This window comes from Pogoniulus pusillus, chromosome Z (genome assembly GCF_015220805.1).
Source record: "Pogoniulus pusillus isolate bPogPus1 chromosome Z, bPogPus1.pri, whole genome shotgun sequence".
In the NCBI taxonomy this organism is placed as follows: domain Eukaryota; kingdom Metazoa; phylum Chordata; class Aves; order Piciformes; family Lybiidae; genus Pogoniulus; species Pogoniulus pusillus.
This window is the reverse complement of record NC_087309.1, coordinates 110137653-110159046: the sequence shown is the minus strand read 5'-3', so window position 1 is coordinate 110159046 and position 21394 is coordinate 110137653. Positions and strand designations below refer to the sequence as shown.

Below are 21394 nucleotides of genomic sequence, written 5' to 3'. Positions count from 1 at the left end.
AACAAAAAACACTGATAAAATATTGCTTGTTTTCAATTCTTACCAACCTGATCCAGAGTCTACCCAGAGCCTAGCATGACTTATAACGTGAAAATGTTACACACTACTGACAAGCAGAATTTCGTCGCAAGGTTAATTGCTGTTGCTGCTAAGTGGGATTTAGACACCACCGTGACCCAGTGGTTTCCCAGTGGAGAAGCTGGCACTCTCCCAGGCATGGAAAAGAAACTCTTTCTAAAATAGTAGGCACAGGGCTAACTCCCCTCATCTACTGCAAGAAATAAAACTTTATGCTTGCTTCTGTCTTGCAGAATGAATTACGCACAGTACCTCCTCCTGGCCTCTCTCTTCTCTACTGTCGAACACAGCCTAGCTCAGACCTGTGCAGTGGAGTCTTTCTCTGTGAAAGACAACTTTGATCCAAAAAGGGTAAGTATGGTTAGTGTATGTGTGATGTTATAGCATGGTTAGAGTATGTGTGAAGTAGCTGCATACATAAACAGTTCTGGTTTCATAGAATTTCATAGAATCAACCAGGTTGGAAGAGACCCCCAAGATCATCCAGTCCAACCTAGCACCCAGCCCTATCCAGTCAGCTAGACCAGATCATGGCACTAAGTGCCTCATCCAGGCTTTGCTTCAACACCTCCAGGGATGGTGACTCCACCACCTCCCTGAGCAGCCCATTCCAATGCCAATCATTCTCTCTGTCAATAACTTCCTCCTAACATCCAGCCTAGACCTCCCCCAGCACAACTTGAGACTGTGTCCCTGTTGTTCTATTGCTGCTTGCCTGGGAGAAGAGACCAACCCCCACCTGGCTACAATGTCCCTTCAGGTAGTTGTAGAAAGCAATGAGGTCACCCCTGAGGTTTGTTTGTTTTCTGGGTTATGGATTGTGTTAATCTAAAGAGATTCCTCACCAAGAAGTTAACTTCTTTTGTGTGCAGTCTCTTAGATGCTGTTCCTGTAGTTTGCTTTTCTCACTCCTGTTTAACCTCCTGAGCATTATGGCAAAATCAGCCTTCAACGTTAAGGGTGTTGTCCAGTCAGATATATTCTTCTCTTAGCTCAAAGCTCCATAAAGACCTTAGCTTTGAGCCCCACAAATGAACCAGTTTGGATCCCCACCTGCAGAAAGGCCAAACAGATGCTATCCACCACCAGCCATTCTTGGGAGTCACAGCAAGCTGACAATTTCTCCAGCTGGATATGCCAAACAGAGGGAGACTCTTGTTTAAACACAGTATTTTAGTTATCTGCCTGTCTCTGAGGAGGAAATCCAGACTAGCTTGGTGCTGGAAAGGTCCAGATAGGTGTCTCTGTACCTACTTTGACTGTCCCTCAAGAAAACATCACTTCTAGTTGCAGCTGAGGTAGGAGCAGCACTTCCACTGCGTAGGACTGACTTTGCTGGAAACAAATCCATGTCTGGGGAAAGCTTTGGGAACACTCAAGTGTTAATAAGCTTTCCTCAGTCTCCCAGTTTGGAGAATTACAGACTCTGTTTCAGGCTCACGCATGTCACTTGCCAAGTGGACCTAATTAGCCTCACTGAAGAACCAAATTTAAGGCATCTTAAGATCTGTTTTCCTCAATATTCCTTCTAATAATGTTAACTTTTGGGGGTCTCCCTGTCTGTCAACAATCTGTCCAGACCTCCTTTTCATTTCACTAGTTTTTGCTTGTAAGTTTTCAGGGACCCATTTTTTTCCTAGAAATCTCCTTCCCCTCAATCTCATTTCTCCCCTACCCTGCTGCCAGCCTCTCCAGCACATCTTTTCCTCTTCACAGAGTCATGGCTTTCTGCTTCACCAGGTAGACCATTATAGAACCATAGAATCAGTCAGGGTTGGAAGGGACCACAAGGATTATCTAGTTCCAATGCCCCTGCCATGGGCATGGACAGCACCAGAGATCAGCTGTGCCCTCCAGCAGCCATAGAAGTGCCTCCAGACAGCTGCCTCAGGTGTCTGTGGCTGCAGCTTAGGATTGTTGATGACACCCTCCACAGGAAGAGGTCAGAACAGGGACAAGAGAGAGCCTGTCTGACTCTTAGAATCACAGAATTAACCAGGCTGGAAAAGACCTCTAAGATCATTGAGTCCAACCTATCACTAACACCTTCTAATTCACTAACCCATGGCACTCATCCAGCCTCCTCTTAATCACCTCCAGGGACAGTGACTCCACCACCTCCCCAGGCAGCCCATTCCAATGCCAATCACTCTTTCCATGTAGAACTTCTTCCTAACATCCAGCCCAAACCTGCCCTGGCACAGTTTGAGGCTGTGTCCTCTTGTTCTGTCCCTGGGTGCCTGGGCTTAGCAGCTAAACCATCCCAGAATGGGAGAAGTTTTCAGCATGGGGTCACAGTGGCAGGAATATCTCACACAATGAGTACATACTTTTGGAAGTGCAGAGCTGTGACACTGTCGTGGAGGCAGAGAATTTATGTTCCTGCCTGAGCCAGGAACTATAAAACCAGAATTATTTGGTTTTCTGGGAACCTCACCCCAAAACTATACACAAAATTAGTTTGGATTATTTACAGATTCAGTTTGCTCAGGAATTCCTTCAAAAAAAAGGGTATTATAGACAAATTTAGAGATTTAGGAAGTCGGGAAATGGAAAAGGCTAAGCAATAAACACAGCTTTACCCCACTATCAATCAGGCTGAGCAGAAGATTAAGGGAACAGCAAGTCTTACTCATGGAGGTGAGATAGGCATTTGACAGTGATCCCTTCCCCTGCAAGAGCAGCCTCCTGATGCTGCAGGCAATATCCAATAGTACAGATCCACACAGCAGATGCCTGAGGCTAGTGGCAGAGCTGCCAAACTTGGAAATGTCTCAAGCACTTATTCCACGAGTGGGATGATCATAGAATGATGCTACCAACTTCTGCAGTGGCAGGGGAGAGCCGAACTGCGAGCATCTTCCCAGCTCAGGAGGCAGCCAGGGAGTTGGCTGCTGATATGGTCAAAGAGAGGCCATTCTGGATGCCACTGGTGGCTCTCTCAAAGGACCCCAGGGCTTGTCAAGCCTGAGAGTTTGCACAGAAGGGTGCCAAAGTGGGGAGAACCATCCAAAAGCAGGGACGGGGTAAAACTGAAAGCCATACAAAAAGGTAGGGGCCATCCAAAAGCGGGGACGGTCCAGCCACGGCAGGAACCTGTCCTGTCGGGCACTGTCAGGAGCTCGTTCAAGACGGGGAACTCTCAAGATGGGAACTGTCAAGGTGGGGACCTCTTCCTGGTCTCCCTTGCTCTATTTAAGCTCTCCTAGACCAAGTGTCTATTGGCCATTTTATACCAGGCACGAAAACCCAGCCAACCACCAGCCCGATTCCAGAGCGGGCTTCCACATGGGTCAGCCCACGTGTGGAAAGGCATCTCCTGCTGTTCCCCCCTCAAACCCACGGCAGTGGGGGGCAAGAAGAAAGGAATTTGGGCTACCCCAGGGTGGAGACCCACTCCTCCTGGCACAGAGGCAAGGGTTCACCAGGCAGGTCAGCTGGACCTGTGTGCTACACATCTGCCCAAACTCAGAGGCTCTCCAAAGGGCAGCCAGTGTGTAGTTTGAAAGGCATTAAGTTAACAGAATGGTTTAGGGTGGAAGGGACTTCAAAGATCATGCAGTTCCAGCCCCCCACCATAGGCAGGGACACCTCCCACTAGAACAGGTTGCTCAAGGCCTCATCCAGCCTGGCCTTCAACACCTCCAGGTAGGAAGCAGCCACAACCTCCCTGAGCAACCTGTGCCAGTGTCTCACCACCCGCATTGCAAGGAACTTCTTCCTAACATCCAGTTTCAATCTCCCCTCTGCCAGTTTAAACCCATTCCTCCTCATCCTGTCATTACAAGACCTTGTCAATAATCCCTCCCCAGCCTTCCTGCAGCCTCCTTCAGATACTGCAAGGCCACTCCAAGGTCTCCTCAAAGCCTTCTCTTCTCCAGGCTGCACAGCCCCAACTCTCATAGCCTGTCCTCATAGCAGAGCTGCTGCAGCCCTCTGACCGTCTTCGTGGCCTCCTCTGGACTGGCTCCAACAGTTCCATGACCCTCTTGTGTTGGGGGCTCCAGAACTGCACACAGGACTGCAGGTGGGGTCTGAGAAAAGCAGAGCAAAGGGGCAGAATCCTCTCCCTTGTCCTGCTGGCCACACTGCTCTTGCTGCAATGCAGAACATGGCTGCACTCACACTGCAGGCTCATAGTTGAGCTTTTCACCAACCCAGACCCTCAGGTCCTTTTTCTGAGGGCTGCATTCATCCACTCACCACCCAGCTGGGAGTTGTGCTTGGGATTGCACCAACTCAGGTGCAGGACCTTACACTTGGCCTTGCTGAATTGGTTTGCAAAACCACATTTGTGCTACACTTGCCACGCCAATTAACCCAGATATGACTTTTCTTTCATGTCAGTATGCAGGTAAATGGTATGCCCTGGCCAAGAAGGATCCAGAAGGCCTTTTCCTTCAGGACAACATCTCTGCTGAATACACCGTGGAGGAAGATGGCACAATGACAGCATCTTCCAAAGGCCGAGTGAAGCTTTTTGGGTGAGCTCTTTTGACTTCTACCTCAAAGTCTTGCCAGGAGATACTAGAGAAGGACGATGTGGAAGGTGCTCTGTACTGAGCACCCAGCACAACTGTGTTTTCTTTATCAAGGTAGCATATTAGAAGCCAGAGATGAGGGATTCTTCTGACCCAGGTGCACGACCCCTGCCCTTGGCCTCATTGAACCTCATGCGGTTCACCTGCACCCACTTCTCCAGCTTGCCCAGGTCCCTCTGGATGTCATCCTGTCACTCTGGCACATTGACAGCACCACACAGCTTGATGTTATCTACACACTTGCTGATGGTGCACTGGATCCCACTGCCTGTATCACTGATAAACATATTAAACAGTATGGACCCCTGAGGGACTCCACTTGACACTGCTTTCCCTCTGGGCTTCAAGCCATAGAGCACCACTCTCTGGATACAACCATCCAGCCAATTCCTTATCAGCTAAACAGTCCACCCATTGAATTTCTATTTCACCAACTCAGAGAGAAGGATGTTGGGGGGGACTGTGTAAAAGTCCTTGTAGAAGTCCAGACTGATACAACAGAATTCATAGAACTGTTCTGGTTGGAAAAGACCTCCAAAATCATTGAGTACAACTTCCAACCTTACCCCACCATGGCCATTAAATCATAGCCCTTCCCTTTAGCACTGAAGTAGTCATTCCATCATAGAAAACCAGTAGGTTGGTAAGGCACGACTTGCCCCTAGCAAAGCCATGTTGGCTGTCCCAGATCTCACCTCCCTGTCATCTACATGGCTTATCAGAGCTTCCAGGAGAGTGTCCTGGTTTAAGCTCACCAGAGACCCAAAGAACAATAATGTATATAGGATGCCTCCCTCTCTCCCAGCTTTGGAAAGAAAAGAATTAGGTAGAGAGACTGGAAAGGGGTAAAACACCCAAAGAATAGTCTTGCTTTGATTTGTAAGTCATAAGGAAAACTTTTAACAACAAATAAAGGTTACTTAAGGTAAGGGGAGTGTGATGGTTTGGGTTTTACACCCCCCTCACATACTCTTATGAAATCACCCAGACTAGACTCAGACAAGACGGAAATTAAGAATGAAGCTTTATATTTACAGCTTAGCACAATGTACAAGCAGATATTTACAGTGTATACAGCTATATACAGAAATATACAAGTTAAAAAGTAATACAGAAACACAGCAGCCCTCCCAGAAACCAGAGTCCCCAGGAGGGGCTCCCAACCACCCTTCCACCCTCTTCCCACCCCTCTACCTTATCCCAGAGTTTGCCTTATGTGCAAGGTGAGTTTGGAGGATCAGTCAGGAGGGTTAGGAATGAGAAAGGTTAGTTACACAGAAAAGCAGGACAGGGAGAAAAGTACAAGCACCCAGAGACCCACACTGACTCTGTTATCTACGTTTATGTTCTTGTTTTTATACATCTCAGCAAGCCTATGAGTGAAGTAGACATCACCACTGTTTCCTTTTCACAGCCTATAACCTAATTTCTCTCACCAAAATATTCCAGCTAGGCTCAAACTAGCACAGAGAGTTACAACAAAAGTCTAGGGAAGGAAACAAAATACAGAATATATGCAAACCCAGATGGATGGCAAGGGATGGAAGTAGATTCAGGAGGTGGTTGGTTCACCACGTGGTTGGCTGGCCATGTGGCAAAGCAGGGTGGTGCCTCTTAGTTGAAAGCAGAGCAGCGAGAGAGAGATAGGACATTTCTCTGCTTTTATAGGGGAGGGGGCTAACCTTTGCACCTGGGTACAGGTTCAGACCACCCCCCGTGGAGGGGTTAACTCTTAAGAGAGGATCTGTTCCATGATGAGGTGAGAAAGACAAGGTGATAGTTCTCAGGGCCCTCCTTTCTACTCTTGCAATGTTTCCCTTCTTCAGCCACCAGGGACTTCACCTGGCTGCCAGGACTTTTCATACAGGAAGAGTGGCTTGGCAACTGCACCAGTCAATTCCCTAAGGACTCTGGAATGCAGCTTAATAATAGAATCATAGAATCAACCAGATTGGAAGAGACCTCCAAGATCATCCAGTCCAACCTATCCACCAGCCCTATCCAGTCAACTAGACCATGGCATTAAGTGCCTCATCCAGGCTTTTCAGGTCCCCATAGAATTGTGTTAATACATGTTCCTTGGTGGTCACCAACCTTGCCTTCACTTGCAGCAGGAGGGGCTTTGTCCCTGTTCTGGTTTAGACCCAAAGTCCAACAGAACAAAAATTAAATGCAGGATGCCTCCCCTCTCCCCACTTGGAAAAGAAAAGAACTAGGTAGAAAGAGTAGAAAGTGGTGAAACAGCCACAGCAAACAGCCTGGCACCAATCTTGGAAGTTAAATATAACTTAACAATAAATAAAGGGTATTTAAGGTGAGGGAGTTTACAGAGGGAAGGGAAAACAGGTACAGAAAATAAATATATACAAAAGAATGGTGAGGGTGGTGAGGGGCCTGGAGCACAGCCATGTGACGAGAGGCTGAGGCAGCTGGGGGTGTTTAGCCTGGAGAAGAGGAGGCTCAGGGGTGACCTCATTGCTGTCTGCAACTACCTGAAGGGAGGCTGTAGCCAGGTGGGGTTGGGCTTTTCTGCCAGGCAACCAGCAACAGAACAAGGGGACACAGTCTCAAGTTGTGCCAGGGGAGGTCTGGGCTGGATGTTAGGAGGAAGTTGTTGCCAGAGAGAGAGATTGGCATTGGAATGGGTTGCCCAGGGAGGTGGTGGAGGCACCGTCCCTGGAGGTGTTGAAGAAAAGCCTGGATGAGGCACTTAGTGCCATGGTCTGGTTGACTGGCTAGGGCTGTGTGATAGGTTGGACTGGATGACCTTGGAGGACTCTTCCAACCTGGATGACTCTATGACTCTAAACCAAACGGATGACAATGGATGGAGGTAGATTCAGGCGGCAGCTGGTTCACCACGTGCTTGGCTGGCCACGTGGAGGGCTGGAGCAGTGAAGGTTTTACTCTTCAGGAGTGGCAGGCAGAGAGACAGAGAAGAAGTTCAACTGCTTTTATAGTGCTGCAGACAGGAAGTAGGAGTGGGCTAACCTTTGCATCTGGCGGGGGCAGGTCAGGTTCCAGACCACCTCCCAGGAGGGGACAGGAGGACCTGGGCTCAGGTCCCAGATCACCTCCCAGGAGGGGACAGGGGGATCTAGGCTCAGGTTCCAGACCACCTCCCAGTGCCCTGGAGGCTCAACCTGTAACAGTCCCCCTGGTCCCCATTTGTGGTCCTCTTGTGGTCAAGGTGAGGAGAAAGTTCTTCACTGAGAGAGTCATTGGACACTGGAATGGGCTGCCCGGGGAGGTGGTGGAGTCATCGTCCCTGGGGCTGCTCAAGGCAGGATTGGACGTGGCACTTGGTGCCATGGTCTAGCCTTGAGCTCTGTGGTAAAGGGTTGGACTTGATGATCTGTGAGGTCTCTTCCAATCCTGATGATACTGGGATACTGTCATTGAGTCCAACCATTACCTAACTTCTACCAAGTCTGATGCTAAACCAAGTCCCTCTCAATGGCAAATGACATCTACTTGAGGCAGATGTGCTGAACCAAATGAGTATGTCCTGGTTCTTGTCCAAGAGAAGGACACCCATTTGAAGCTCCTGTGCCACAGGGGTTCACCTTCAGTCTCCTGGATCTCGTTGCAGGTTCTGGGTGATCTGTGCTGACATGGCTGCTCAGTACACAGTGCCTGACCCAACAACTCCAGCAAAAATGTACATGACTTACCAGGGCCTGGCCAGCTACCTCTCCAGCGGTGGTGAGTGAACTTCTCCAGCCCCCTGGTGCTGCTCAATAACTTAGAGCTGCCCAATTTTGTCTGTTTCAGCATTTGAGCAAAAAAAACAGTTGAGCATAAAATGGTCCAAGTGGAGACAAAGTACTCTTTTTTAGGGCAGTGAGTTATCTAGTGGAGTGCTTTTTACCTCCACAGATGGAGCAGGATCCAGAGATTTCCAAGGAGGATGCACATACATAGTTGGTATGGCCAAGTGGCCAAGTAGGAAAGCAACAACTCACAAACCCTGCAATGGACAATACTGGGGTTGATGAATCACCCTTGTACTCCTCATATCTACTGGAACACAAGACATAGGCCCACATCTGTGCTCCAGTGAGACCACAGCTGGAATACTTTGGCCAGTTTTGGGCTCTCCAGTTCAGGAGAGACAGGGACCTGATGGAAAGAGTCCATCAGAGAGCCATGAGGATGACTAGGGGGACATGAGCATCTCTACTATGAAAACAGACTGAGAGCCTTGGGGCTGCTTAGTCTGGAGAAGACTGAAAGCAGATCTGATCAATGTGTACAAATATCTGAGGGGTGGGGGTCAAGTGCCTGAGGCCAATCTCTTTTTGGTGGTCAGCAGCAATAAGCCAAGGAGCAACAGCTACAGACTGCAACAGAGAAGGTTTCAACTCAACATAAAGAGTTACCATGAGGGTGACAGAGCCCTGGAGCAGGTTGCCCAGAGAGGTTGTGGAGTCTCCTCTGGAGACTTTCAAAACTGTCTGGATGTGTTCCTGTGCCAACTACCCTTGGGGATCCTGCTTGGCAGGGTGGTTGGGCTGGATGATCTCTGGAGGTGCCGTCCAGTCTCCTAAGGTTCTATGATTCTGTGATCTGCACTCCAGCAGCAAAGCTCAATTCTTCTCAGAGATTACAGCTGAACTAAACAAAATGGAGCTGTTAAATGTAAATTCCCCTCTCAGAAGCTGCTTGTGCACCCTGTATACACCATACTTTGTGCCAGAGTCTCTCATAGCTGTGAGGATCTAGCTGTGGCAGCTGGGCACAACTTGGTCTGGTAATGTGTCAGGAAGGAGTACATCAATGCAGTACTGGCAGAGCAGCCACACACTTAGCTGAGCCATGCTGGAAAGCAGGGTGCATGTTTTGCTGAGGCTTGTTGTGTAAGAAATGTGACCTGTATGGCCCAAATGCCATGTGTGCCCTGCTCCTCCAAGCTTGAGTGAGAAAGCTCAACAACAGAAAGCAATTTTTTGTTGCTGAAAACCTGGAAAGTCCTACTCCTCCTAGTGCTTTCAGCCTAATAAGCCAAGGGTGGAACTGCACTGAGCATCATGAGGAACAAGATGCCTTATTCTTGTCACAGAATCACAGAATGTCAGGGGCTGGAAAGGACCTCCAAAGCTCATCCAGTCCAACCTCCCTGCAGTGCAGGATCATCTATACCAGGTGATCACACAGGAATGCATCCAGGAGGGTTTCAAATACCTCCAGAGAGGGAGACTCCACAAACCCCCTGGCCAGCCTGTTCCAGCTCTTCACTTCACGATGTGGAGATAAAATGGATATGGGAGCTGGCTGTAGGTCGTTTGGGAAGCTATCCCTGCCATGTGCTGAAGTGTAGGGGCCCCCTCTCTGTTTTGGCCACTGACAACCTGGTGTGTTCTGATGTGCACATGCAGCCCAGAAAGCAACCCTGTGCTGGGCTGCAGCAGGAGCAGTGTGGCCAGCAGGGCAAGGGAGGGGATTCTGCCCCTTGGCTCTGCTCTCCTCAGACCCCACCTGGAGTCCTGTGTGCAGTTCTGCAGCCCCCAACACAAGAGGGTCATGGAACTGTTGGAGCCAGTCCAGAGGAGGCCACAAAGATGCTCAGAGGACTGCAGCAGCTCTGCTATGAGGACAGGCTATGAGAGTTGGGGCTGAGCAGCCTGGAGAAGAGAAGGCTGCGAGGAGACCTTGGAGTGGCCTTCCAATATCTGAAGGGGGCTACAGGAAGGCTGGGGAGGGACTATTGACAAGGTCTTGTAATGACAGGATGAGGAGGAATGGGTTTAAGCTGGCAGAGGGGAGATTGAAACTGGATGTTAGGAAGAAGTTCCTTGCAGTGAGGGTGGTGAGACACTGGCACAGGTTGCCCAGGGAGGTTGTGGCTGCTCCCTGCCTGGAGGTGTTCAAGGCCAGGCTGGATAAGGCCTTGAGCAACCTGTTCTAGTGGGAGGTGTCCCTGCCTATGGTGGGGGACTGGAACTGGCTGATCTTTGAGGTCCCTTCCACCCTGAACCATTCTGTGATTCTGTGACGTTCCAGGGGACAACTACTGGGTGATCGACACCGACTACGATAACTACGCCATCACCTACGCCTGCCGCAGCCTGAAGGAGGACGGCTCCTGCGACGATGGCTACTCCCTCATCTTCTCGCGCAACCCCCGCGGCCTCCCGCCAGCCATCCAGCGCATCGTGCGCCAGAAGCAGGAGGAGATCTGCATGTCTGGCCAGTTCCAGCCCGTGCTCCAGTCAGGTACCGCCAGCTCGCTCCTGGGCTCGCTAACGCGGCACCGCAGGGGGCTTGTTTAGGAACGCGACAGGCTGAGGTTATCCTACTTTGCTCTTTTTAAGGAAAGAGGGAAGTAAAACAGGAATTCTCTCACTGAGCTGGAGAAGAAAATACAGAGAGGTTGTAGTTAAGCATCAGTAAGTTTGCAGATGGCACCAAGCTAGGAGCAGGTGTTGATCTGTTGGGGGGTAGGAGAGCCCTGCAGAGGGACCTGGACAGGCTGGATGGGTGGGCAGAGGCCAATGGGATGAGATTGAGCAAGGCCAAGTGCAGGGTTCTGCACTTTGGCCACAACAACCCCAAGCAGCACTACAGGCTGGGGACTGAGTGGCTGGAGAGCAGCCAGGAAGAAAGGGACCTGGGGGTACTGATAGAGAGTAGCTGAAGATGAGCCAGCAGTGTGCCCAGGTGGCTAAATGGCATCCTGGCCTGCATCAGGAACAGTGTGGCCAGCAGGACAAGGGAGGTTATTCCTTCCCCTGTACTCAGCACTGGTCAGGCCACACCTTGAGTGCTGTGTCCAGTTCTGGGCCCCTCAATTCAAGAGAGATGTTGAGGTGCTGGAAGGTGTCCAGAGAAGGGCAACAAAGCTGGTGAAGGGGCCTGGAGCACAAACCCTATGAGGAGAGGCTGAGGGAGCTGGGCCTGTTTAGCCTGGAGAAGAGGAAGCTCAGGGGTGACCTCATTGCTGTCTGCAACTACCTGAAGGGAGGTTGTAGGCAGGTGGGGTTGGTCTCTTCTCCCAAGCAACCAGCAACAGAACAAGGGGACACAGTCTCAAGTAGTGCTTGGGGAGGTCTAGGTTGGATGTTAGGAGGAAGTTGTTGGCAGAGAGAGTGATTGGCATTGGAATGGGCTGCCCAGGGAGGTGGTGGAGGCACCATCCCTGGAGGTGTTGAAGAAAAGCCTGGCTGAGGCACTTAGTGCCATGATCTAGTTGCTTGGCTAGGGCTGGGTGCTAGGTTGGCCTGGATGATCTTGGAGGTCTCTTCCAACCTGGTTGATTCTATGATTCTATGATTCTATGAAGGATGTGCAGGAAAGCACATGGCATACACGAATCCTTAACACCCAATACAGATACAGGATACATAAGAACTTCCCCAAAAGCTTCCTCTCAGGCAAACCAAAAACCACCCAAACCCCAGTGCTCATTTTCTCCCATTGTCTCCCAGTTAGGCCCCAAACTGTCTGGATTACACTGCAGCAGCAGCCTTGAAGACCATGGCCTATAGAGTACTCCTACATCAATACCAGATAAAGATCCCTCTGGAGAGATGGAAGGAAAAGAGAGAAAGGAGAACAAATTGACCTTGCTGCTTAAAGTGTTTGCAGGATTCATGGGATTGAGTGACATAATTACAATATCCAGGGGAGAACCAGGTCCATCCTGGGATGGATCTTGATCTTTGTAGTTTTTCTGGGAGATCTGGGATAACCTGGAAGCCTTCAAACACTTGGCAGCTTGTCACGTTTGCTGCGCACTTAACTGACCTGCGGCAAACCAAGATGGACTCTTTTATCAACTCTTTGGTTCAGTGAGAGAAAATACATTCACTGAGTAAGAAAACAGCTACAAACGTTAGTCCATGCAAGGGACAGAGCCTGTTACAGGGTGGATCACAGCCCTAAGTTTGCCCCTAGGGAATTCCATGTGCTGAAACTGGCACATTACCCAAGAAGCACCAGTTTTGTTACTCCAACAGATAGGATAGGAACCAGTGTAACAACCTGGTGCTTCTGCTGCTAGAAATGCTTGCCTTGGCCAAACAGGTAACAGCATCTTAACTTAGGTCTGTGTGCTGTCCTTTTGGAAAGCAGGAGAAGCTGCCTCCAGGAAGGAGCAGCCTCACTCTTCTCAGTTAGAATCATAGAATCATAGAATCAACCAGGTTGGAAGAGACCTCCAAGATCATCCACTACAACCTAGCACCCAGCCCTCTCCAGTCAACTAGACCATGGCACTAAGTGCCTCATCCAGGCTTTGCTTCAACACCTCCAGGGACAGTGCCTCCACCACCTCCCTGGGCAGCCCATTCCAATGCCAATCACTATCTCTGTGAAGAACTTCCTCCTAACATCCAGCCTACACTTTCCCCAGCACAACTTGAGACTGTGTCCCCTTGTTCTGTTGCTGGTTGTCTGGGAGAAAAGACCAACCCCACCTGCCTACAGCCTCCCTTCAGGTAGTTGTAGGCAGCAATAAGGTCACCCCAGAGCCTCCTCTTCTGCAGGCTAAACAACCCCAGCTCACTCAGCCTCTCCTCATAGGGTTTGTGTTCCACCTCGATTTGTGTTCTGAGAGGTTTGAGTAGCAGAGACAGGAGACTCTAGTAGTAGTTCTGACTGTGCTTGCTAGCTGTGGCAGTCAGCAGCTGCATCACATACATCTACAGAACATGCATCTAAAGCCCATCTTAAAAGAACCTTAACTTTTTTTTCTGGAGGCACAGGAACTGTCTTCTAGCTCATAGACTGCCTAAACTTTTAGGTCTATGATGGAGGTAGAAATTCTCTTTTGTGGATAACAGACTGCCCACACCCTTTACACACACACTGCCTTGCTTGGAGATTGATCCTCTGCTAAGCCAGGTCTGAGGATATGAAAGGGAGATTGCCACAGTTACACATGTTCTGCACTGCTAGACAAGAAACAGCAGCTAAAACCTCTGTTGCATGAGCCAAAGTCTCACTACAGAACAGGTGCTGATGTGCCTCTCATTGTTTTTTGGGAGAGTCTTGCCTGGGTGCTCATAGAATCATAGAATCATAGAATCAACCAGGTTGAAAGAGACCTCCAAGATCATCCACTCCAACCTAGCACCCAGCCCTAGCCAGTCAACTAGACCATGGCACTAAGTGCCTCATCCAGGCTTTTCTTGAACACCTTCAGGACAGTGCCTCCACCACCTCCCTGGGCAGCCCATTCCAATGCCAATCACTCTCTCTGGCAACAACTTCCTCCTAACATCCAGCCTATACCTACCCCAGCACAACTTGAGACTGTGTCCCCTTGTTCTAACTCCTAGCTCATTGGGGTACCAAAGACTGCACAAATGCTATGCCAAGAGAGACAGACCAATGCAAACAGCAGATTTTGCACCCCCTTTCACTCTCATTTTGTGCTGCAATTCAGAAGTACCCTAGAGAGGTTGTTACTACAGCTTCATTGGAGACTCAAAGGCTTGTTGAAGCACTTCACAAATGTACTCACATGGACTAAAGTTTACTTTTCTTTCATTCCAGGGGCCTGCTAGAAGTACAGTTCTGATCAGATCCAGAAGCACAGAGACCAGACCTCACGGTCTTGAAGTTGCCACTCAGTTAATAAAAAATGGTAGTATGAACTAGTGTGTCTCCCTAGCCCCCCACTCTAAAAAAAAAAAAAAACACGTGAAGATGTTGTTTTTTTCCCTTCATAAACCATGTGCAATACAGAATTGATATTGGAATTTTCAAGGGAATACCTCAAGTGGCATTTGTCAATAAATGTTTTTAAAAAACAAAACAACCCAAAACAACTCTGCAGCTGCTTTTGTTACCTGCTGTCCTGCCCAGGAGCAGGAAGAGCAGAGTTGTTCACCAAGGGGAGGTTCCAGTTAGGAACTGGCTGGAGGGCCGGACCCAGAGAGTGGTGGTGAATGGTGCCACATCCAGCTGGCAGCTGTCACTAGTGGTGTCCCTCAGGGATCAGTGCTGGGCCCCATCCTCTTTAACATCTTCATAGAAGATCTGGATGAGGGCATGGAGTCAGTCATCAGCAAGTTTGCAGATGACACCAAGCTGGGGGCAGATGTGGCTGGGTTGGAGGGCAGAAGGGCTCTGCAGCAGGACCTTGACCGCCTGGACAGATGGGCAGAGTCCAAGGGGATGGCATTCAATAGCTCCAAGTGCAGGGTGCTGCACTTTGGCCACAACAACCCCATGCAGAGATACAGGCTGGGGTCGGAGTGGCTGGAGAGCAGCCGGACAGAGAGGGATCTGGGGGTGCTGATTGATACCCACCTGAACATGAGCCAGCAGTGTGCCCAGGTGGCCAAGAGAGCCAGTGGCATCCTGGCCTGCATCAGGAATGGTGTGGTCAGCAGGAGCAGGGAGGTCATTCTGCCCCTGTACTCTGCACTGGTTAGGCCACACCTTGAGTCCTGTGTTCAGTTCTGGGCCCCCCAGTTTAGGAGGGACATTGAGATGCTTGAGTGTGTCCAGAGAAGGGCGACGAGGCTGGTGACAGGCCTTGAGCACAGCCCTACGAGGAGAGGCTGAGGGAGCTGGGATTGGTTAGCCTGGAGAAGAGGAGGCTCAGGGGTGACCTTATTGCTGTCTACAACTACCTGAGGGGTGGTTGTGGCCAGGAGGAGGTTGCTCTCTTCTCTCAGGTGGCCAGCACCAGAAGGAGAGGACACAGCCTCAGGCTGCACCAGGGGAAATTTAGGCTGGAGGTGAGGAGAAAGTTCTTCACTGAGAGAGTCATTGGACACTGGAATGGGCTGCCCGGGGAGGTGGTGGAGTCGCCGTCCCTGGGGCTGTTCAAGGCAAGATTGGACGTGGCACTTGGTGCCATGGTCTAGCCTTGAGCTCTGTGGTAAAGGGTTGGACTTGATGATCTGTGAGGTCTCTTCCAACCTTGGTGATACTGTGATACTGTGACAGCCAGAGATGTCTCCTGTACAGGCAGAGCAGTGTCCTTCCTTAGCATGAAGCAAAGGAACAGGGCAGTAGCAGTGACAAGGACAGGTCCCCTGACAGTGTAGATTGCCACTCAAATGCATGGTGATAAGGCAGGTTTGGGGTTCAACTGGGAAGTCCACCCAGCTATTGAGGGCAGTAAGCACAGGGCAGGGCACATGCATGACTGCAAGGTGACTGTAGCCAGAAACAGAACTGGGAGGCTTGGCTGATACAGTTGAAGTCTGTGTGGCCATCCGGTGAGACCTGCACAGAGCTGGGCACAGAGGAACCTAATGAGATTCAGCAAGGACAAGTGCAGAGTCCTGCACCTGGGAGGCAATAATAAACTACCAGTACAGGTCAGGAGGTGATCTGCTGGAGAGCAGCCCTGTGCAGGGGGACCTGGGGGTGCTGCTGGGGAACAAGTGGTCCATGGGACTGCAGTATGCCCTTGTGGACAAGAAGGACAATGGGATCCTGGGGTATATTAAGAAGAGTATATCCAGCAGATCCAGGGAGGTTCTCCTCCCCCTTTACTCTGCCCTGCTAAGATCTCACCTGGAACATTGCCTTCAGTTTTGAGCCTCCCAATTTAAGAGGGTCAGGGATCTGCTGGAGAGAGTCCAAGGAAGGGCTAGCACAACAATCACGGGACTGGAGCACTGCCTGATGAGGAGAGGCTGAGAGACCTGGGGCTGTTTAATCTGGTGAAGAGAAGACTTAGAGGGGATTGGATTACAAATATCTGAGGGCTGGGGGTCAGGAGTGGGGGGACAGGCTCTGCTCACTGCTCCCTGGGATAGGACAAGGAGCAATGGATGGAAGCTGCAGCACAGGAGGTTCCAGTTCAACACAAGGGGGAACTTCTTTCCTGTAAGTGTCACAGAGCACTGACACAGGCTGCCCAGAGAGGTTGTGGAGTCTCCTTCTCCGGAGCCTTTCAAGACCTGTCTGAATGTGTTCCTGTGTGACCTGAGCTAGATTGGATGGTCCTGCTGTGGCAGGTGGGTTGGACTCAATGATCTCTTTGAGTCTCTCCCAAGCCCTGACATCTCGTGATCCTGTGAAGAGCAGGGTCAGAGACAGAGCTACCTTCAGTAAAACTCCCTAGGGAGCACGTACCTGGAGCTGCAGGGAGCTGAGGATAGTCTGTGGCCCACGGGCATGGGGAACGTAGGCAGGGGACATAGGCAAGGCCACGCAGAGCACCAAAACTTGTGGGTGCCTGCAGGGCAGTGCTATACAAAAGGTACCTCTCCCACCGACTTCTGCTTTTAAAGGATGTGATGGTTTGGGTGTTCCCTGCCCCCCCACACTTTGGAAATCACCCAGACTAGACTCAGTCAGCTCTGGAAATAAGAATGAAGTTTATATTTACAGCTAGCACAATGTACAAGCAGACATTTACAGTATATATACAGTTATAGACAGAAATATACAAGGTAAAAGGTAATACAGAAACACAACAGCCCTCCCAGAAACCTGAGTCCCCAGGAGGGGCTCCCAACTGCCCTTCCACCTTCCCCCTACCCCTCTCTGCCTTACCCCAGTCCCAAGGAAGAATGGAGGTTCGGCCAGGGGGTTAGGAAGCAAAGTGGATTAGTCAGAGAGGTTTGAGAGAGAGAGGCAGCTCAGAGCTTCCCAGCAGCAGAAGTAGTGAGTTATCTATGTTGTGATTTTAGTTCCTATACATCTCAGCAAGTCTATGAGTGACATAGGCATCACCAATGTTTCCCTTTCACAGCCTGTACTCTAGTTCTTCTCACCAAAACATCCTACCTAGCTTCAAACTAGCACAAATTACCAAGCTAAGAAATTCTCTAGAAGGACACTTCTGAGAGGGGGCTCTGATAATGTCATTCCTGCAGCTTGCTAATATCTAAAGGTTATTTCTGGTACCTCTGAATCCTCAAAAGTCTGCAGAGAGTATTTCTAACTCTCTGCCAAAGGCACAAGCACAATGAAGCAGATACTGCTCTCAACGCTGGAATGCTGCTTTAAATGAGCAGATATTTGCATTTCTAGTGGTACAAGCAGTAATTTACTCCACACTGCCTCCAGTATCTGAGAGGTATAGAACTGAAAGATACAGAACCAACAGGTCATACAGCTAAGAATTCCATAGGCAGAGGGAACCAATAGCATCCACACAATTAATTCCCTGTGGAAGAAGAGAGTAGCCCAAGTCAGCATTTTTAACATGCATTTCTTACAGATTTTGGTAAAATAATATTCCTATGAGAAAAGTATCAGCAGAGAACATGCCCAGCACATAGCTGGGCCTTGCAGTTTGTCAGCAGCACCAATTTTTGGGAGCTATGGTTTACCAAGCAGAAAGGTAACCAACAGTTAAACAGCTCTTCAGTGGTTAACAAGCTGAACAGCCCCCACTCCTGAGGCTTTCCAAAGGTACTGGGCACAAGAGGCTGAGCGAGGACCTTTGGAGCACTGCACTGCAAAACAGCTCCTGAGAGATGCTAGCAGAGTCTGAGCTGCAGTATCCAATTACTGTCCTACAGCATCAAGAGCATACAAAAAGCACTAGCTAAAAGACTCTTTCCCAAGGCCAGAGACTTCCAAGGATGCAGAGAACTATCTCAAGGCTTGTGTTTCCTAAGATTTCCATGTGGGACTCCTAAGGCACTCAGTTTTCAATAGTAAGGAGGGAGGAGTTCAGGGCAAGTGACCTCTTGAACTGGGGGATGGGGTCGGGGAGCAGTGTGTTCCCCTGGAAATTCATGAAGAATTAGTTCAGGACCTGCTGAGCCATCTGGGCACCCACAAGTCCATGGGACCAGATGGGATCCATCCCAGGGTGCTGAGAGAGCTGGCAGCTGAGCTGGCCAAGCCACTCTCCATCATTTTCCAGCAGTCCTGGCTCACCGGAGAGGTCCCAGGAGACTGGAAACTGCCCAACGTGGTCCCCATCCACAAGAAGGGTCGGATGGAGGAACCTGGGAACTACAGACCTGTCAGCCTGACCTCAGTGCCAGGGAAACTGATGGAGCAGGTTCTCTTGGGGGTGATAAGAGCGCACCTGAGGGATGGCAAAGGGCTCAGGTCCAGCCAGCATGGGTTTAGGAAGGGCAGATCCTGCCTCTCCAACCTGATCTCCTTTTATGATCAGGTGAGCCGCTTGGTGGATGTGGGGAGGCCTGTGGATGTGGTCTGTCTGGACTTCAGCAAGGCCTTCGACACTGTCCCCCACAGCAAACTGCTGGCTAAGCTGTCAGCCCATGGCTTGGATGGCAACACTCTGTGCTGGGTTAGGAACTGGCTGGAGGGCAGAGCCCAGAGAGTGGTGGTGAATGGTGCCACATCCAGCTGGCGGCTGTCACTAGTGGTGTCCCTCAGGGATCTGTGCTGGGCCCCATCCTCTTTAACATCTTCATAGATGATCTGGATGAGGGCATAGAGTCAGTCATCAGCAAGTTTGCAGATGACACCAAGCTGGGGGCAGATGTGACTGGGTTGGAGGGCAGAAGGGCTCTGCAGCGGGACCTTGACCGCCTGGACAGATGGGCAGAGTCCAAGGGGATGGCATTCAATAGCTCCAAGTGCAGGGTGCTGCACTTTGGCCACAGCAACCCCATGGAGAGATACAGGCTGGGGTCGGAGTGGCTGGAGAGCAGCCAAACAGAGAGGGATCTGGGGGTGCTGATTGATACCTGCCTGAACATGAGCCAGCAGTGTGCCCAGGTGGCCAAGAGAGCCAGTGGCATCCTGGCCTGCATCAGGAATGGTGTGGTCAGCAGGAGCAGGGAGGTCATTCTGCCCCTGTACTCTGCACTGCTTAGACCACACCTTGAGTACTGTGTTCAGTTCTGGGCCCCCCAGTTTAGGAGGGACATTGAGATGCTTGAGCATGTCCAGAGAAGGGCGACGAGGCTGGGGAGAGGCCTTGAGAACAGCCCTACAAGGAGAGGCTGAGGGAGCTGGGATTGGTTAGCCTGGAGAAGAGGAGGCTCAGGGGAGACCTTATTGCTGTCTACAGTTACCTGAGGGGTGGTTGTGGCCAGGAGGAGGTTGCTCTCTTCTCTCAGGTGGCCAGCACCAGAACAAGAGGACACAGCCTCAGGCTACGCCAGGGGAGATTTAGGCTGGAGGTGAGGAGAAAGTTCTTCACTGAGAGAGTCATTGGGCACTGGAATGGGCTGCCCGGGGAGGTGGTGGAGTCGCCATCCCTGGAGCTGTTCAAGGCAGGATTGGACGTGGCACTTGGTGCCATGGTCTGGCCTTGAGCTCTGTGGTAAAGGGTTGGACTTGATGATCTGTGAGGTCTCTTCCAACCCTGATGATACTGTGATACTGTGTGATACTGTGAAATAAAGGTGTTCCATGCTCCTGTGGTCTAGGCACAGCTAACCTGATGGGGGACAGTACAGTGAACTACCTTTCAAAGCTAAGGACAGAAACAGAAAAGCATCAGCAGGCAATGCACACTTCCACACAGATTGGGACTATTGTGTAGTATCAGCCTCCTGTGCTGGACTAAGTGCAAGGTCAGGGCACTGTTCACCATGTGCGCTCCTCTTCTGAGAGGAAGTATTGGGGTGGAGATCTGTGAACTTAGGACTTGTATCACAAGTGATTAGACAAGGCTCACCTGGCCTTTGGTCAGGGCATTCAGACCAGAGGAGTGGGATTTTTAATCTCTGTGGTTGTAATAACTGTATGACGAGAGCAGATGTGAATTCTAGCAGGAAGGGTCCATATGCACGAGCAAGTGCAGCCTTATAGTACTTAATACATCTGTCCAAGATGAGCTAGGCAGTGAAATCCTTCCTCATCCATACAGTGCTATGCCATTCTGGGGTGTATTAGAAGAAGTGTGGTTGAGAGAGGTTCTACTGCCCCTCTACTCTGTCCTGGGGAGGCCACATCTGCAGTATTGTGTCCAGTTCTGGCCCCCCTCCAGTTCAAAAGGGACATGGAAGTGCTTGAGAGAGTCCAGCACAGAGCCACAGAGATGATGAAGGGAATGGAACATCTCTGTTATGAGGAGAGCCTGAGGGAGCTGGGGCTGTGCTGCTTGGAGAGGAGACTGAGAGGTGACCTCATCAATGATTATCAACGTGTGCAGGGTGAGTGCCAGGAGGCTGGAGCCAGGCTCTGCTGGGTGATGCCCAGTGACAGGACAAGGGGCAATGGGTGGAAGCTGAGGCATAGGAAGTTCCATGTAAACATGAGGAGGAATTTCTTCACTGTGACGTTGACAGAAGGCTGGAACAGGCTGCCCAGGGGGGTTGTGGAGTCTCCCTCTCTGGAAATATTCAAAACCCACCTGGAAGTGTTCCTGTGTGATCTGGTATAGGTAATCCTGCCCTGGCAGGGAGGGTTGGACTGGATAAGCTTTGGAGGTCCCTTCCAGCCCCTGACATTCTGTGATTCTGTGATTTGGGTTTGTAGGGTGATAGTGGTGATTCTGGGGGAAATACAGTATGGAGTTACACATGACTCAGGAATCTGCCCTGTTCTTGGAGGAACTGAGGGAACTTGTTTCCATCAGGACCACATCACAAGATCTGGTGGGTTAATACACAGATGGCAGTTAGCTCACACTCATTTCTCAACACTGACTGCTGGAGATGCAAAAGAATTTGCACTTCTCTTGTTACTCCACTGAATTCAGAGTAAAGCACCCTGGGTATGTGTAGGGGCTGGCACACTTCTGCCTGTTGTTTGAGTGAACTAATTTATTATTCCTGGCCTAAAAGTGTGTGTGTGTGTGTAGGTCCCACGACATAATCTGCGCTACACAAACTTTCCACTAACAAGAGGAAAGAAAAAAATCTGCTTACAAATGAAAAGCACTGTTGTTTTGTCCTCAGAAGGTCCTCTAGGGCTGGCAGAGG

General features: G+C 50.3%; 1 protein-coding gene across 1 annotated transcript; it reads left to right on the top strand.

Moving 5' to 3' along the window:
- Nucleotides 1-312: 312 nt before the first annotated feature.
- On the top strand, nucleotides 313-14294 carry LOC135173316 (purpurin). Its single transcript, XM_064140128.1, has 5 exons — nucleotides 313-429; nucleotides 4426-4562; nucleotides 8212-8324; nucleotides 10623-10835; nucleotides 14118-14294. Exons 1-5 carry the CDS (start codon nucleotides 313-315, stop codon nucleotides 14126-14128), a joined length of 591 nt encoding a protein of 196 aa, XP_063996198.1. The 3' UTR covers nucleotides 14129-14294.
- The last annotated feature ends 7100 nt before the right edge of the window (nucleotides 14295-21394 follow it).

Coding starts and splice junctions, on each gene's coding strand:
- LOC135173316 (XM_064140128.1), top strand. CDS start 313: ATGAATTACGCACAGTACCTCCTCCTGGCCTCTCTCTTCTCTACTGTC. Junction 430..4,425: donor ACAACTTTGATCCAAAAAGG/GTAAGTATGGTT, acceptor CTTTCATGTCAG/TATGCAGGTAAATGGTATGC. Junction 4,563..8,211: donor GGCCGAGTGAAGCTTTTTGG/GTGAGCTCTTTT, acceptor ATCTCGTTGCAG/GTTCTGGGTGATCTGTGCTG.